This window comes from Puntigrus tetrazona, unplaced genomic scaffold, assembly GCF_018831695.1.
Source record: "Puntigrus tetrazona isolate hp1 unplaced genomic scaffold, ASM1883169v1 S000000696, whole genome shotgun sequence".
In the NCBI taxonomy this organism is placed as follows: domain Eukaryota; kingdom Metazoa; phylum Chordata; class Actinopteri; order Cypriniformes; family Cyprinidae; genus Puntigrus; species Puntigrus tetrazona.
The window spans coordinates 33348-48857 of record NW_025048310.1 but is presented as its reverse complement, the minus strand read 5'-3'; the positions used below and the strand labels follow the sequence as shown (position 1 = coordinate 48857).

The following is a 15510-nucleotide window of genomic DNA, read 5'->3' as shown; positions in this document are numbered from 1 at the left end:
TCACTTCTGCTGACTGAAGCAACCAGAAGTTCTGCAAGTCAATGACGTAAGGCGCACGGATGCTTTTCAAAGGAGAGTAAAACACAGGCTGATTTTCATTTTTGGGTAAACTAACCTGTTACGTGACCGCATTTGTTTCTCTCCTTCTTTTCTGTGATTGGATAATTTTAGTGACGTCTTTTCTGTTATTATTTGCTGCTGTTTTTTATTAGGTTTCTTTATTGGTTCGCCTGACCATCTGGGAGGATCTGGATGTCCAATCAGGAGCCGCGATGCAGAATTTAAATGGAATTGGTGTGCATGTTTCGGGAGGGCGGTGGAGTTGTGGCTAGCTTCACCGTACCTCATTTGTGCTGTGGTTTTCTTTTGAGTACTGTAATCGAACAAACTGAGATGAGTTAATTTAATCGAGAGAAGAGGGAGTTAGTGATGTCACGTGACGTACATTTCCCCAACACGTAGGTGTACCTATGTTTAACTCACTAGTTTAGGAGCGGGTGCTGTTTGTGTATTTATGTTTCAGCTAGGTAGTTTATTATTTGTTTTCTTTCTTTTCAGTTAGGTTAGAGGAAAAGGGGGATTTCAGTTAGTATTGTATGTTTTGTTAATTTCTTTTATTTAGCACCGCTCGTTTCTTTTTCTTCTCTCTGTTTGTTTCCGTTTGTACAACCTGTATATATATGTATATATATTGACTCACTCACGATCAGATTGCTTTTGGCAAGAGCCAGTTAATAAAGCGAACCGCGAGGTTTGTAGTAAAAATCTCGGATTGTTTTGGTTTCTTTCTTCTTCCCCGTTCTCGGATGTTATTCAAAAGGTTTATTTCTCCCGGTTATGTGCGTCCTTATTTTCCCTAGACCATCACACCAATAGGGGGCGTAACATAAATGGGGGCTCGTCCGGGATATATGTCCATGTCCGGTTGCTTGGGAGGTCCTTCCTGTTTACTCTGAGGACGGTGTTGGATTGAATTGAAACGTGGATCGTGTTTGTTGGGTAAGAGTGGCCGCAGTTTTGGAGTTTGTGGTTTAGAACAGCACCTTTATGAAAATTCTTGTTGGTAGGCTTTATGATGTCGGAGATTGTACTTAAGTTTATCGAGACGCCATCGTTAGATGCTCTTAATGATTTTCGTAAAGATGATTTGATTGCACTAGCTGACCACTTCCGAATTTCTGTTCGTCGGCAGTCACTAAAAAGAGAAATTAAAGCTGCTGTGTTAGATGGGTTAATATTACTAAAAGTTCTGAGTCTGCCCGAGTCTGTGTCTGATGAAGCTCAAACTGTTACGGAGGAAAATGTTTCTGAGGCGCGGAGAGTGACGTTGAAGAGGCTGGCTCGGTTAAAGCGGACGCGGAGGCCGAAGCTAAGACCGGTCTACCTCAGTTTATACCGTTTTCTCCGGCAACGCCCATGTCCAAAGAGGACGTGAATCTAAAAGTCCGTCTTGAGCGGCTCCGCATTGAGGCGGAAGAGAATGCTAAAGTTCGACGGGCTGAGTTTGAGTTGAAACTCGAAGTCAGGCGGCTCGAGATTCAGGCCGAGAAGGAGGTTCAGCTGCGCCGGCTGGAGTTGGAGGAGGGGAAGCTCGTCTGGGTCCCGCTGGCCAAGCGGCGGCCCGGCCCAGTGAATAAAGACTCGGTAGGTGAAAAATCTCCTATATTTGATGTCAGTAAAAATATTCCTTTAGTGCCTTTGTTCAGAGAGACGGAGGTGGACAGTTATTTTTCTGCATTTGAAAGAATTGCGATGTCATTGAACTGGCCTAAAGATGTTTGGGCGTTATTATTACAGTGCAGATTAGTGGGTAAGGCGATGGAAGTTTTTTCCACTTTGCCTTTAGCCGAAAGTTTACAGTATGATAACGTTAAGGCAGCTATTTTGCGCGCTTATGAACTCGTACCTGAAGCCTACCGACAAAAATTTCGAGGCCATAGGAAAAGTAACAGTCAGACGTTCGTTGAATTCGCACGTGAGAAAGGGATTTTGTTTGATAAGTGGTGCGTTTCGAGTCAAGCTAGCGATTTTGCTTCTCTGCGTGAGCTTATACTTCTTGAAGATTTCAAGAAGTGCTTACCTGAACGCATCGTATTATATCTAAATGAGCAAAAGGTGACGACGTTATCGATTGCTGCTGTTTTGGCCGATGAATTTGCGCTAACGCATAAAAACGTGTTTTCTGTTGTGCGCGGTGACAGGCCTGGTGTTGTGGCTGCATCTTTGAATACTGTACCGGCCAAGATCAATGGGGAACGGTTTAGAGAAAAACGTGAGTGTTTTTATTGCCATAAAGTAGGTCATGTCATTGCTGACTGTATGGTATTAAAGAGAAAATCAAATCCGGTTAAAACGCAGTCAGTAGGTCTTATCAAAACTTCTTTAGTACAGGCTGATTCAGGGTATGAACCATTTTTGTTAGATGGTTTTGTGTCTTTCAGTGGTCAACTTGAGGACCGAGTTGCAGTGAGAGTGTTGAGGGACACTGGTGCTGCTCGCTCGTTGATACGCGGTGATGTTTTGCCTTTCTCCAAGGAGTCTGGTTTGGATTCCAGCATTTTAGTGCAAGGTATTAGTATGGAAGTGATAAAAGTCCCATTACATCGAGTACATTTGCAATCTGAGCTTGTAACTGGCTTTGTTGACGTGGGGTACGACCTACCTTACCAGTTCCTGGTATTGAGTTCATTCTGGGTAATGATTTAGCAGGGGTCGTGTGTTGCCAGTTTTAGAGGTTTTGGATAATCCTGTGATTACTCCTACTTCAGCAGAATTGACTCAGAGATTTCCAGAAGTTTTCCCAGCGTGTGTCCTGACTCGGTCTCAGACGAAGAGGATGGGAACGGAGTTTACACTAGATGACACCTTCATGTGCACTGATCATCCAGTTCAAGTTGATGTGGAGTCTGTCAGTGTCAAAGAGCATCCATGCCAGGAGTCAGAATCAGAACAGGTTAGTAAGTGTCTATCACCCCATATTTTTACTCGGAAACATTTAGTTAATGCTCAGAGAAATGATGTGACTTTAGCAAAGTGTTATGATGCAGTGTCTATTAAGAAAGGGGACGCAGTTTATTTTATTGAAGGTGATTTGTTAATGCGAAAATGGAAACCCAGAGTAGCTGATGAGGAATGTTTCGCTGTCTGTCAGATAGTGCTACCTGTAGCATATCGCTCACATGTACTAGCACTAGCCCATGACCATGCAATGGCAGGTCATTTAGGTGTGGCTAAAACTTATAATCGGGTATTGCAACATTTCTTTTGGCCTAGATTAAAAACTGATGTGGTGGAATACTGCCGCCGTGTCCTGCTTGCCAGGTCATGGGTAAACCAAACCAGGTGATTCCACCTGCACCATTAATTCGATTCGGTGCTCGGTGAGCCTTTTGAACATGTTGTAGTGGACTGTGTTGGTCCACTACCCAAGACAAAAACTGGAAATCAGTTCCTTCTAACGGTGATGTGCATGGCAACCCGATATCCAGAAGCCATTCCTTTGAGAAAAATTACCTCAAAGGCAGTAATAAGAGCCTTGGTTAACTTTTTTTCTACTTTTGGATTACCTAAATTAGTACAGTCAGATCAGGAACTAACTTTATGTCCAAGTTATTTAAGCAGACATTGCAGACGTTAGGAATTAATCGCCGTCACGTCTAGTCCCTATCACCCAGAAAGTCAGGGTGTGCTAGAACGTTTCCACCAGACACTGAAATCTATGCTAAAAAAGTATTGCTGGGAGTCCGGTAATGACTGGGATGAAGGTGTCCCATTTGTTCTTTTGCAGCACGTGAGACTGTTCAAGAATCCTTAGGTTTTAGTCCAGCTGAACTTGTGTTCGGACATTCAGTTCGAGGACCGCTGAAGGTTTTTAAAGAACAACTTCTGGATTGTGGTAAAGACTTGAGTCCTTCTCAGAATGTTCTTGATTATGTCACTCGTTTTCGTGACCGTGTGCAGAAAGCTTGTGTTCAGGCTAAAAAGGAGCTTGCTAGAACTCAGGGTTGCATGAAAGAGCGTTATGATAAAACAACGGTCACGCGCTCTTTTCTGTTGGTGATCAGGTACTCGTGCTATTACCAATTCCAGGTTCTGCTCTGTCGGCACGTTTTGTTGGTCCATATGAAGTGCTGGGGAGAAGGAGTGAGACGGACTATATAATCGGAACACCTGATCGTAGAAGAAAAAAACGTATCTGTCATGTCAACATGCTTAAAGTATATCATTCTAGGGAGGAGTCTCCTTTGTGTCACCCAGAGAAGTGCTCGGTGCCTGTGCTTTCTTCTGCTGCCGTGAGTAGTGTGGTTTTTCCAGCTAAAACTGTTGATATGGATGAGGATAAGCTGCCAGTTGGTCCGATTTCTTTTGCACGTCTGTCTAATTCAGAAGTGTTGGCTGATTTGTCTGCGTTTTTGTGTCATCTAACTAACGAACAACAGGCTGACCTTGTGAGTTTGATTCAGAGTTTTCCTTCAATTTTTGGTGATGTACCAAAGCAAACTGATGTTCTGTATCATGACATTGACGTACAAAATGTCATTCCTATTAAGCAGCATCCATATCGTTTAAATACTACAAAGCGAGCTATGATGAAGAAAGAGGTAGAGTACTTATTACAAGAAGGTTTTGCAGAGCCTAGTGTAAGTCCTTGGAGCTCTCCATGTTTGCTAGTTCCGAAGGCTGATGGTAGTGTCCGATTTTGTACTGATTATCGGAAAGTAAATTCTGTCTCAGTGCCTGATTGTTTCCCGTTACCCCGGATGGATGACTGCATTGATAATGTGGGTGCAGCCAAGTTTGTTAGTAAGCTAGATATGCTTAAGGGATACTGGCAAGTTCCCTTGACTCCGAGAGCATCAGAAATTTCAGCTTTTGTGACCCCAGATTCGTTTCTACAGTACCGGTTATGGCGTTTGGCCTTCGTAATGCACCCGCGACCTTTCAACGTTTAGTAAATACAGTATTGGCAGGAGTCCCAAATTGTAGTGCATACCTTGATGACCTTGTAGTTTACTCTTCAACCTGGTCTGAGCATATGTGTACACTTGCTCACGGTGTTTCAGCGACTGGCTAATGCATCATTGACACTTAACTTGGCGAAATGCGAGTTTGGTAAGGCTACGGTCACTTATTTAGGGAAGCAGGTTGGAGGTGGTCAGATCCGTCCTGTGGATGCAAAAGTGACTGCCATCAAAGAATTTCCAGCACCTACTACTAAGCGTGAGCTCCGCAGATTCTTAGGGATGGTTGGCTATTATCGTAGTTTCTGTAAGAATTTCTCTTCTGTTGCTAAATCGCTAACTGATTTGCTTAGTCCCACAAAAGAATTTATTTGGTCTGATGAACACCAACATGTATTCGAAACCATTAAAAACCTATTGTGTAGCTCACCTGTTTTATCTGCACCTGATTTTTCACTTCCTTTCAAATTAGAGGTGGATGCTAGTGCCGTTGGAGCTGGTGCTGTGCTCTTACAGGAAGATAAAGAAGGTATTGACCATCCTATTTGTTTCTTTTCCAAGAAATTTAATAAGCATCAACTAAATTATTCAACCATTGAGAAAGAGGCTCTAGCACTGTTGATGTCCTTACAGCATTTCGAAGTTTATGTGGGGTCTACCCCATATCAAGTGATAGTGTATACGGATCACAATCCCCTTACCTTCTTGTGTCGAATGTACAACCACAATCAGCGGCTTATGCGTTGGGCTTTAATTGTCCAAGATTACAACCTGGAAATTCGGCACAAGAGAGGCACAGATAACGTGGTAGCTGATGCTCTTTCTAGAGTTTAACAAGTGGGTACAAATTGTTTTGTTATTTTTCTTTTCAGTAAACAAACACTTTAATGTTTGTTTTTTTTAAGGGGGAGGGTGTTACGTGACCGCATTTGTTTCTCTCCTTCTTTTCTGTGATTGGATAATTTTAGTGACGTCTTTTCTGTTATTATTTGCTGCTGTTTTTTATTAGGTTTCTTTATTGGTTCGCCTGACCATCTGGGAGGATCTGGATGTCCAATCAGGAGCGCGATGCAGAATTTAAATGGAATTGGTGTGCATGTTTCGGGAGGCGGTGGAGTTGTGGCTAGCTTCACCGTACCTCATTTGTGCTGTGGTTTTCTTTTGAGTACTGTAATCGAACAAACTGAGATGAGTTAATTTAATCGAGAGAAGAGGGAGTTAGTGATGTCACGTGACGTACATTTCCCCAACACGTAGGTGTACCTATGTTTAACTCACTAGTTTAGGAGCGGTGCTGTTTGTGTATTTATGTTTCAGCTAGGGTAGTTTATTATTTGTTTTCTTTCTTTTCAGTTAGGTTAGAGGAAAAGGGGATTTCAGTTAGTATTGTATGTTTTGTTAATTTCTTTTATTTAGCACCGCCTGCTTTCTTTTTTCTCTCTGTTTGTTTCGTTTGTACAACCTGTATATATATGTATATATATTGACTCACTCACGATCAGATTGCTTTTGGCAAGAGCCAGTTAATAAAGCGAACCGCGAGGTTTGTAGTAAAAATCTCGGATTGTTTTGGTTTCTTTCTTCTTCCCCGTTCTCGGATGTTATTCAAAAGGTTTATTTCTCCCGGTTATGTGCGTCCTTATTTTCCCTAGACCATCACACCAATAGGGGGCGTAACATAACCCTTTAATTGTATTTATATATAGTTAATGAGTTTTCTACTACACATATACACACACAAAAAAACACATGAATAAAACAATTACTTTAATTTACATAAAGCTATATGAGATAGAACTGGATATTTACACTTTTTTCATGCTGTGATTCATTGTTTTGCTCTCTCATCCATGTGGGAGTTCACATTTTCCTCTTTTTTTTAGGCGATATAACAATATAAATTTACAGTAGAGTGCTTGTTCAAGTTACAACACACCTCATCAGAATAACAAAACAATGCGCTGACCTGGAAATGACCCCCGAAAAGCAAAAGGAACTTGTATTTCAGTCTAACAACCTCTTTTACCTCCTCTTCTGCCTGGAGGCAACAGTCTTGTATATCACACATCTAAAGTGGCATCCAATGTTCATCACAAAAAGAAAGGACTGGTAAAGTAATAGATAGCGATATGCTACACTTTACACTGGGACACTGAGCAGCAGGTATTTTTTCAGTGATATTTGTACATAACCATCACGCAGACTGAAGTAAAGAGATGGAGGAAGTTCTGAAGCATCTACCTTTTTCATTGTTCAATTGGAAAACAAAACTGGTCACCAAGTCTTGTCTTTCTTCAGGGAGGTCAAAAGAGGTGACTTTTGTACATGGCTTAGCATGAACGCCTCTGGCGCTCATTAACATTGCTTTGTCATGACATGACTCTAGGGCAGGGGGTGAAACGTCTGTCTGGCTGACCTTGACTAAGCCACCGATTGACCATAACTCCCATCACAGTTGTATTTCTCATGAAAATGGATATGCAGAAAGAAATAACACCCTAACATGCATTGTTAAATTGAAATTTTAGGAGATTATTTATAAGCTACCCTAGGTCCTGTAATATGTCATTTTATTAAATGTACAGCACTACTCTTCAGTGTAACTATAGGATTTATCAATCTAAATCGCTAGGATTAATTACATCAAGTTTACACACCGCCTCCGAAACTTTGTCCGTCATAAAAAAATTCAGATCAGGTTCGATTTTTAAAAGGTTTAAACCCTGCCTGGCTAGCAGCAACGTTTAAGAAAGAAGACGGTTTTAGTGGCTGTTTGTACGCATTGGGTCACATAAATTGAAAAAGGAAAAAGCTCCAAAGCTTGTCCGCATATCATCAGATCAACAAAAACACATCTTAATACCAGGTATAAACAAGGCCTCTGTAATCCTCACATGCACAAAAAAGGCTCTGCTCACTCATTATTACACTGCGAACAAGAAGTTAAATCTAACCTCTGGGGGGACAGAAAGAGGTGGCTTATCTTGAGTGCCTCCGGTGCTCATTAATTTGGCTTTGTTATGGTATGACTTGAGGGCAGGGAGTGGAACGTCTGTGAGGTTCTTAAACCCAATTTAGGTTCTGAGCTACTGCTTGACCATAAAGGATGAGTATTTCTTATATAGGCACCAAAAAGGGGACACTAAATAAGACATTTGAGTTAACAAATTCAAACTGAAGTTAAGCGTATCGGTGTTTCTTGCACTATAACCACTAAATCTACATCGCTCCAGCCATATAAGACATCATAATTACCTAAGTTGTCATCAGAAAAGGAAGCGAGTTTAGATCGTAAAAATGTTTTGAAGGAATTCTTATTTGATCGCCTGCATCCATCTGATCATAAATACATCAATAAAACAGACGTTTTAACTCATTTTAAAATTGGTCAACTCCTTCTTTTTGTTGTTGTGATTTTTATCTATGATTATTTTAAATCCTTTTAAGTAAAGCACTTGGAATCGCTTATTGTGTATATGCACTATATAAATAAACTTTGCCTTGCTTTCATCGTCACTGTTCAATGTAATGTGTCCTTGCTGAATAAAAGTATTCATTTCCTTTAACCCATTTTCTGAACCCTAACTTATATATACATTACGTGACTCTCTGAGTTGCTTCATGAAAGTATTTAAAAGGAATGACACCTGCATCACACCTGGATCCAGCTTATCAAAGTGAATGTGTTGTCAAACTTTTCCCCACGAGAAAAGAGTTCAGAGTATTTATACACGGCTCTTTTAGAGGCCCCTCACACTGAAGCCTTGTTCTTCAGCACTCATCGCAGAGAGAGAAAGCTTGAATGCTTTCACTGAATTGATCATTTCAGCAACATTTCACTTCAAACACCTCTTCAGCACATAGAAACCAAGTAGCCTATATCAAAGTCAAATTCACAGCAAGGTTTTGATTCTTTGTTCTCCGTCTATAACCCCTAAAATTTGGTTTAAAGCCCTAAAGCAAGCGAAGGAACTGAAAAGCAAATCTTCTATAGATGAATTACATTTTCCCATAAACATTCTCAGATCTCTTTATCGTGTTGATCGCGCAAATGGTAATTTTCACGCGTTATGCCTGTGAAATGACAAAACAGTCAATGCTAATGACAGATCAGCACTTGCCTCTGATAATACCTTGAAGGATTGCCCTCCCTTCCGTGCACTTTATTTTTTCCATAATCTTTCCGCTGCAAATTACAGTTTTCCCCATTAAGAGGCACAGCAGACTCTATCCAGGTGTTCTGCACCGCTAACAATAACTGTCATGACACCTGAACAGAGAGAGGCTAAGTGTAGCGTTCGTTTGATGTTTAAATGGATGACAGGAGAAGAGGAAAAGACAGGTGGTGAGACAAAGACAGCCGTGGGATAACCACAGGGAACGCTAAGAAATTGAGCACTAGCAGTCTCGCAGCGTTGTCTACCTGCAAATCATCCCGAAGCACAGGGACTGGCCATTAGCCAATGCTTGACCAGAGAGTAAAGACAGAAGACACAATGAACAAGAGCATTCCTTTCAACACGGAGACATCAAGAAAGCACAACGCCCAAGAGAAAGGAGAGAGAATGCCAGTTGCCTGAGCTACTAGACCATCAGCCCCAAAATCTTTATGATTTTGATTACACCAGAATCCTTAACAAAAAGAAAAAGTCATCATTTTGTCTAAAACAAGACATGTTAATATTACGCTGTGAAAAAGAAAAACCCAGCAGCTCAAAACATCTTTTGAGTACACAACTTTTGGGAACCAAAAGATGTTGTATAAACTTAAAGTTGGTCTGTGCTTTCATAAAACATATAATGTTTTATTTGCAGATCCAAGTTCAATAGGCTTGCACTTTATGTCCAGCCGAGCATCATGATGTGATGTAGAACTTGGGCTACATCTATTAATCCGGATATCATTTCCAAAAGCTCTTTGTCCACACTAGTGCTTTCAAGCTTTTTCTTATAGTTTCTCATCTACACGAAAGTTTGGAAAATACTAAATTCACCTTGCTGCTTATTTGTAAAACCCCATAATAGCTCACTGAGCTCATGCAAACAAAGTCCTCGAGCTATTTTTTTGGCGGCTACATTTTATTTAGCAAAATATTTCACTATTCGTTGAAACATCCAAGGCATGCTCATTCGCGATAATATGTTCGCTCTAAAACACAAATGCCCTCATGTTTTGCCACAGGACAGCAATTGTGCGTAATTTTCATCTTTGCAGGGCTATGATAAGAAGAGTGCACAAAGAAACATATCTTTAGCAACAGTGAAAGTGAATAGCACATAACAGACACAATACCAAACAGGTCTCTATCCATAAAATATGTGTGACATGACTAAACATGCGTCATAGTTTTTGAATGACGTATACATTACAATGTATACATTACAATGCAAAAACAGTTTTTCAAATGTATCTACTTCTCGTTTTCAAAAAGCTCAATTTTTGCAAAATAAAAATGCTGTCTCTGTATGGACAATTTTTTTTAAATGTGTCTGGATTAGTGTAGGCATTGTCTCAAAAATGTGTGTGGCATTTCTAAGCAAACTAAAAAGGTTATACTTGTCTACACCAAAGCTAAATGTATATAATCATTGAAATGGATGAAAATTAATCACCAATACATAACACCACCTTATATAATTCACAAAAAAATGTAATCAAGAACACCAAAAAGAACTGAAATATTTATTAATTAATAATCTAATTTAATTATTTATTAATATGTCTATCTATATTATCATGTCAGCATATGTCCAGCAATACATATTTTGATGTTCATTTGATGAGCATCAAAACCAAATTTGACAGTGTGCTCATGCTGTTTAATATTTTATGCTGTTTATACTAAATAGCCTTTTCCACATTTGCTAAACTTTAAAAACAGAATTTGACCAAATTTAAATTGTTTTTTTTTGTTTTTTTGCACTGTAGGAATGCATGTGACAGGAAAAGTTTGGCCAATAATATAATAATTATTTATGTATAATAAGTAACATAATGGCTGTTACTGCTCCAAAACATTTTTAATAGCGGGAAAACATAGTAGGAAACTATTTTCTTTATTTACTATCCCACAGTTACTTTTGAAATGAAGTAATAACATCCATTTGGCCTCCTTAAAAACAAGATGAATGGAATATGACTTACAAATATGAAAATAAAATATATACGCTTGTGCCACAGATCATGTTTACGCAGAGCACAGTAATATGTGTTTTACAACAATTTGGACAGATATAAATAATGTCACATTTAACAGACAATTAAAAAATTTAACAACCAGTTTGTGCCTGGCATTAGCGCAATCTGTCTTGGCTGGCCACTTGTGATGGGATCACCTGAAACATTAATACCAGGTGTAAACATTTCCAACCTGTCTAATTTCATTTATTCTACTGAAAGTGTGAAATGTGTGGGGGGTAAAATGAGAGGAAAACGCAACCCCCAGTGGATTTGGCTGCTGAACTGAGCTCGCGGGTGACGGCAGCTTTGAACAGATGAGATTAATGACGACTCTGGAACTTTGTGTGGAGGGTGCTGAACAATCGGAGGGGCTTGTTTACCTTGAAGGCTCGCCACAAATGTAAGCACACTTAGTTTGCTGACTCGGTTACACACAAGAAAGAAGGCAGAGGCCGTCTGCTATTTCCAGCAGACAAGATAAAGAATGCCTGTGTCCAGCGGGAAGGCATGGGGCAGCACGACCCCAAGCAGATGTAACAGCATTCTATTAATACACCCACAGGTTGTTTGTAGGATCTAAACACCACTGAGAAGCAGGGGCTTCGGGGTTTACAGGGCAGCTTGCTGCTAAAAAGACCCTCTAACTTCAACCCAAGTTAGGCACAACCAGTTCAACTGAGGACAAGCTTTGAAGTCCTTTCATTTTTTTTAAAGAGAGCTTGCGTAGCTAAGCATGTAATTTCCTAATCTTTGAAAGGTTTAATGGCAAAAGAAAACTGGAGGAATCTTCATATGAAAAGATAATTATAAAATACTTCCATTCAAAGGCAGTTTACAAAACCACAATGAGAATGAGACTGATTACTTCACTAATGAGTTCAAACTTGCTCTCTGCTACAGTACACAGACAGACGATCTCTACACACACTTCCTGTCAAGGTTTGCCCCCCACACTAGAAATGGTTACGAGAAGGTCCATTACGTAAAGGTCACTAACCTTTAGATCCCTCACTTAACCCGCCTACTCCATTGTGTTGATCTGAACCCCCCACGTCTTTTTAATTCACATCCAAGTCTTAAAGAAACATGCTGGGGGGACGCTTTTCATTGGGGGAGGTGATTTAGCAGGTAAAATGTAGAAAATTGATAAATGTAAAAAACTAAAAAAGAAATATATATATATATTTGTTCTATAGACTACTGTTCAATGGTCTTATCTGATCATTTAGCAGAAAGATGTATTAAATTGATAAAACGATAAATAAAAACATTGATAATGTTACAAAATTATTTTTTAAAATAAATTCTGCTCTTTTTTGCTGAACGTTCTATTTATCAATCAATCAATTAATCAATCATTTTTATTTATATAGCGCTTTTAACAACACAGGTTGAATCAAAGCACTGTACAGTATAATGTAGAAGAGTACAATGACAATTTATCATAAAATTGTTCAACAAAGAAATAAAATATTTTTAATAAATTGTAATATTTTAAAACACTTATACTATATTGCTATTCACATAAGTGCCTGGTTGAGCGTAAGAGAAGGCAGTGTTCGTTATTCATTAAGAAACACAAGACTTTCTTGCGTCTGATTTTTAAAATTTGCATTATGAATAGTTTCTTACAAAAAAGAACATATAGTCCAGACTCAGCTTAAAGACGAACAAATAAACTTTTACACATTTCTTAGTTTCAGGTATCAGCTGTACTTCTTAAAAGGCTACTAAATAACTATATCAGACTAACAAAGAAATACATTATTACATAGTATTTACACAATATAACACATAATACACAATTATGCATCCGCTCAATGTTTTTACCACAACACACTAAAAAGTCTATCTGACTGACAACAAACTCTATAAATGATTGGTTCTGTGATGTTTAATCTTTTGATTGCAGTGCATATGTTAGCGGTGATTTGGGATGCCTTCAATTTTAAAGAACAGTCCTGCTATTAAGGAGTTTGAGTTTGACTATAAAGCATTGCAAAAGCCTGCCATGTGTTTGCAGTCTAATTCCCCGCCATTTAAAATGGCACCGGTGATAAGGAGCCATTCATGGGTTGGATTAATATTTCCATAACAGACACCAGCGTTTCTCTTTTAAACTGGCAAAACATCTCAGGAGTTTCATTCAACACTATGAAAAGGAGCTTTGTAATAAAATTCCAAGAAACAATCAAGATAAAGATCACGTAACTAAATTGTATCACAAATCACGCCTAAATTACTCTCATAAATGCCAGCCTGGATTGAATTGATGCTGATTATAAAAGCCATTCATTTTGCTGCATGAACCTGCCAGAGGCTTGCCTCTAGTTAAGTTCATTATCAAACGTCGCTAAAGAACGTGGAATTGGAAGACAGCTTCTTTGGCTGGGGCTTAATGTGAGATCCCTTGTTATCAGTTGGGACTTTCGCCAAGACCTGTAGATTTGATGTGTGAAGATCACTTTTTACCAGCAAAACAAGTGCAAACTTAGTCCTGTCGTATTGTGCGGCAGACCACACCGTGCAGCCTTTGTTTTGCCACTGAACAGGGGAACATGAGCAAGAACCAAAATTAGGCACTTGAGGGGGGAGAAGGCTGGAGCCAGAGACAGGCCCCGTCTGGCTGTCTTTCCTCAGGCTACCATCTTTCCGCACCTCTGTTGCTTCACCTCCGCTTGTCTCCATGGAATTCACGGAGGGAGCCATGTTCAAAAACACAACGGAAACAATAGCAGGGGTGAAGTCACAGATGTGCAGATAAATACAAGGAGATGCTGAATCTCTAACGCGACACTTTCCGCAAAGATTCCCCTCTTTAAATGAAAGCCTTAACGAGGAATTCAACTTCACCCGACAAGTTCATCCTGTACAATGGCAGTCCTCCATTCCCGAAAAGCTCCAGCTTGTGGAGGATCAGCAGGGGAAGAAATTGTAGTGCGTGAAGTGTTGAATCCTAAATGTCAGAAGGAATCGTGTCTGAACATGAATTATTCTGACTGCCAGTGATTTGACTTCTGCCAGCAGCTGCACTTAAGGCAGAGCGACAGGTAGCCGAACTCAGGTGTTATCTTCGGGAGTTCATTTCTCATGACATCTCATGTAACGCTGAACCCCCAGATAGAGTAAAATTTTAATCTGAGGAAAACCAAAGTCAAATCAAATGAAAGCCTCATAAACATTTCCCTATTTGACCCAGCCAAACATCTATTTATGTACTCATCCATACCCGAAGTTTGTTTTACCCTTTCAAACTTCTCAAACTTATGTTCAGCTTCGGAGCAGCATGAGGGTGAGTAAATTGTAATCATTTGAACTAAAATGTGCCTATTTTTACCCTTTTAAACAAAGAGATAAACAGTTCATCACAACATAAATAACAAAAACATTAGACAAAAGTTGGTTTAAAGCATTTAAAGCGAGCAATCTGTCCACAGTGTTAGACAAGATGCTAACCCGCTTTAACAAAGAGCTGTAAGATAATCACTCGGCGTGAACTGAGGAACAAAAGGCGATGACCTCCAGACAAACAACTCAGAAATGGTACCTTCAAGCCAGAACTAGATGTTTAAGGAGGTTTTAGACAGTTCAGCCTGCTTGGAGTGCTTGTCTATTAGTCAAGCAGAGTGTTTGCTTTTAAGAAAGCATCTCTGTGCACGCTTGAAGAACAATTCAAAGTCTGTGCTCTGTTTTAGCATCCACAAAATCCCAAATACAGGAATCTAAAGACTGCTAAGCCACTTTTTAAACATCCCTGCATGCTCTTTACCCAACTAGTTTGCCATATTGCTGTTTAGCTCAATCAGTGGGACAAAATGATACGTGTTCAAGGGGCCAGAAAGGGGTCAAAGCAAGTTTGGTACCTAAAGGACTGCAGGATTACCCACTAAAGCCATGTGAGGTAATCCACACTAGTAAGCGTATGGAAAACCTCATTCATTAACAGAGCATGAACAAATAAAACAAAAAGGAATGTCAGTTCTGTGAGGTGTTTTAATGCATGTTTTCATGTAAAAGTCTACAGGTTATTAAGGTTAAACTTCAGATTCAGGTGCATTGAGAATGATAAAACAGACCAAGAATTAAATGACCGGTCTAAATGTAAAGCTAAACACAGTCCTTGAACATTTCAAAAACATGCTAATGAGGTTTACAATGATGAGAACCTCCTCCATGTTTCTTGAGGTCTTGAAGCCCTGGGCTTCAACCTCTGGAGAACATGGCCGAAAGACATCATGAATGAACATCAATTACTGGTGATGGTCACACTGTTAATATATCTTAATTGTAGTAACACTGTATACCTTCCATGACTTCATTTATTGGGAGGTTAAAGGTGATGGTTATTTTTGAGGTTACAAAATAAAA

General features: G+C 39.6%; 1 protein-coding gene and 1 long non-coding RNA gene across 6 annotated transcripts in view; one reads left to right on the top strand and one right to left on the bottom strand.

Moving 5' to 3' along the window:
• LOC122335053 overlaps nucleotides 1–15510 on the bottom strand; it is a 35821-nt gene that overhangs the window by 17002 nt on the left and 3309 nt on the right. The gene's annotated exons all lie outside the window — the stretch shown is intronic.
• Nucleotides 533–6026, top strand: LOC122335052. Of its 5 annotated transcripts, none has more exons than XR_006248911.1 (5): nucleotides 533–999; nucleotides 2202–2272; nucleotides 2442–2569; nucleotides 2769–2953; nucleotides 5434–5964. XR_006248911.1 is itself a non-coding variant. In XM_043232815.1 (5 exons), the coding sequence occupies exons 1-4, from the start codon at nucleotides 1753–1755 to the stop codon at nucleotides 5793–5795; spliced, it is 1260 nt and encodes a 419-aa protein (XP_043088750.1). In that variant the 5' UTR covers nucleotides 1651–1752; the 3' UTR covers nucleotides 5796–5798; nucleotides 5971–6026. The 5 variants fall into 5 exon arrangements, 2 of the variants coding, with proteins under 2 accessions (XP_043088750.1, XP_043088749.1); XR_006248913.1 differs by lacking the exon at nucleotides 533–999 and adding an exon at nucleotides 1621–1644; XM_043232815.1 differs by lacking the exon at nucleotides 533–999 and adding an exon at nucleotides 5971–6026 and having other exon boundaries at nucleotides 1651–2569; nucleotides 5434–5490; nucleotides 5595–5798.

Excerpts from the sequence above, each read along its gene's own strand:
- LOC122335052 (XM_043232815.1), top strand. The coding sequence starts at position 1,753 with ATGTCATTGAACTGGCCTAAAGATGTTTGGGCGTTATTATTACAGTGC. Across the intron at positions 2,570-2,768 it reads TTCCAGCATTTTAGTGCAAG|CAGAATTGACTCAGAGATTT; the intron begins GTATTAGTATGG and ends CTCCTACTTCAG. Across the intron at positions 5,491-5,594 it reads CTTACAGGAAGATAAAGAAG|CATTTCGAAGTTTATGTGGG; the intron begins GTATTGACCATC and ends ATGTCCTTACAG.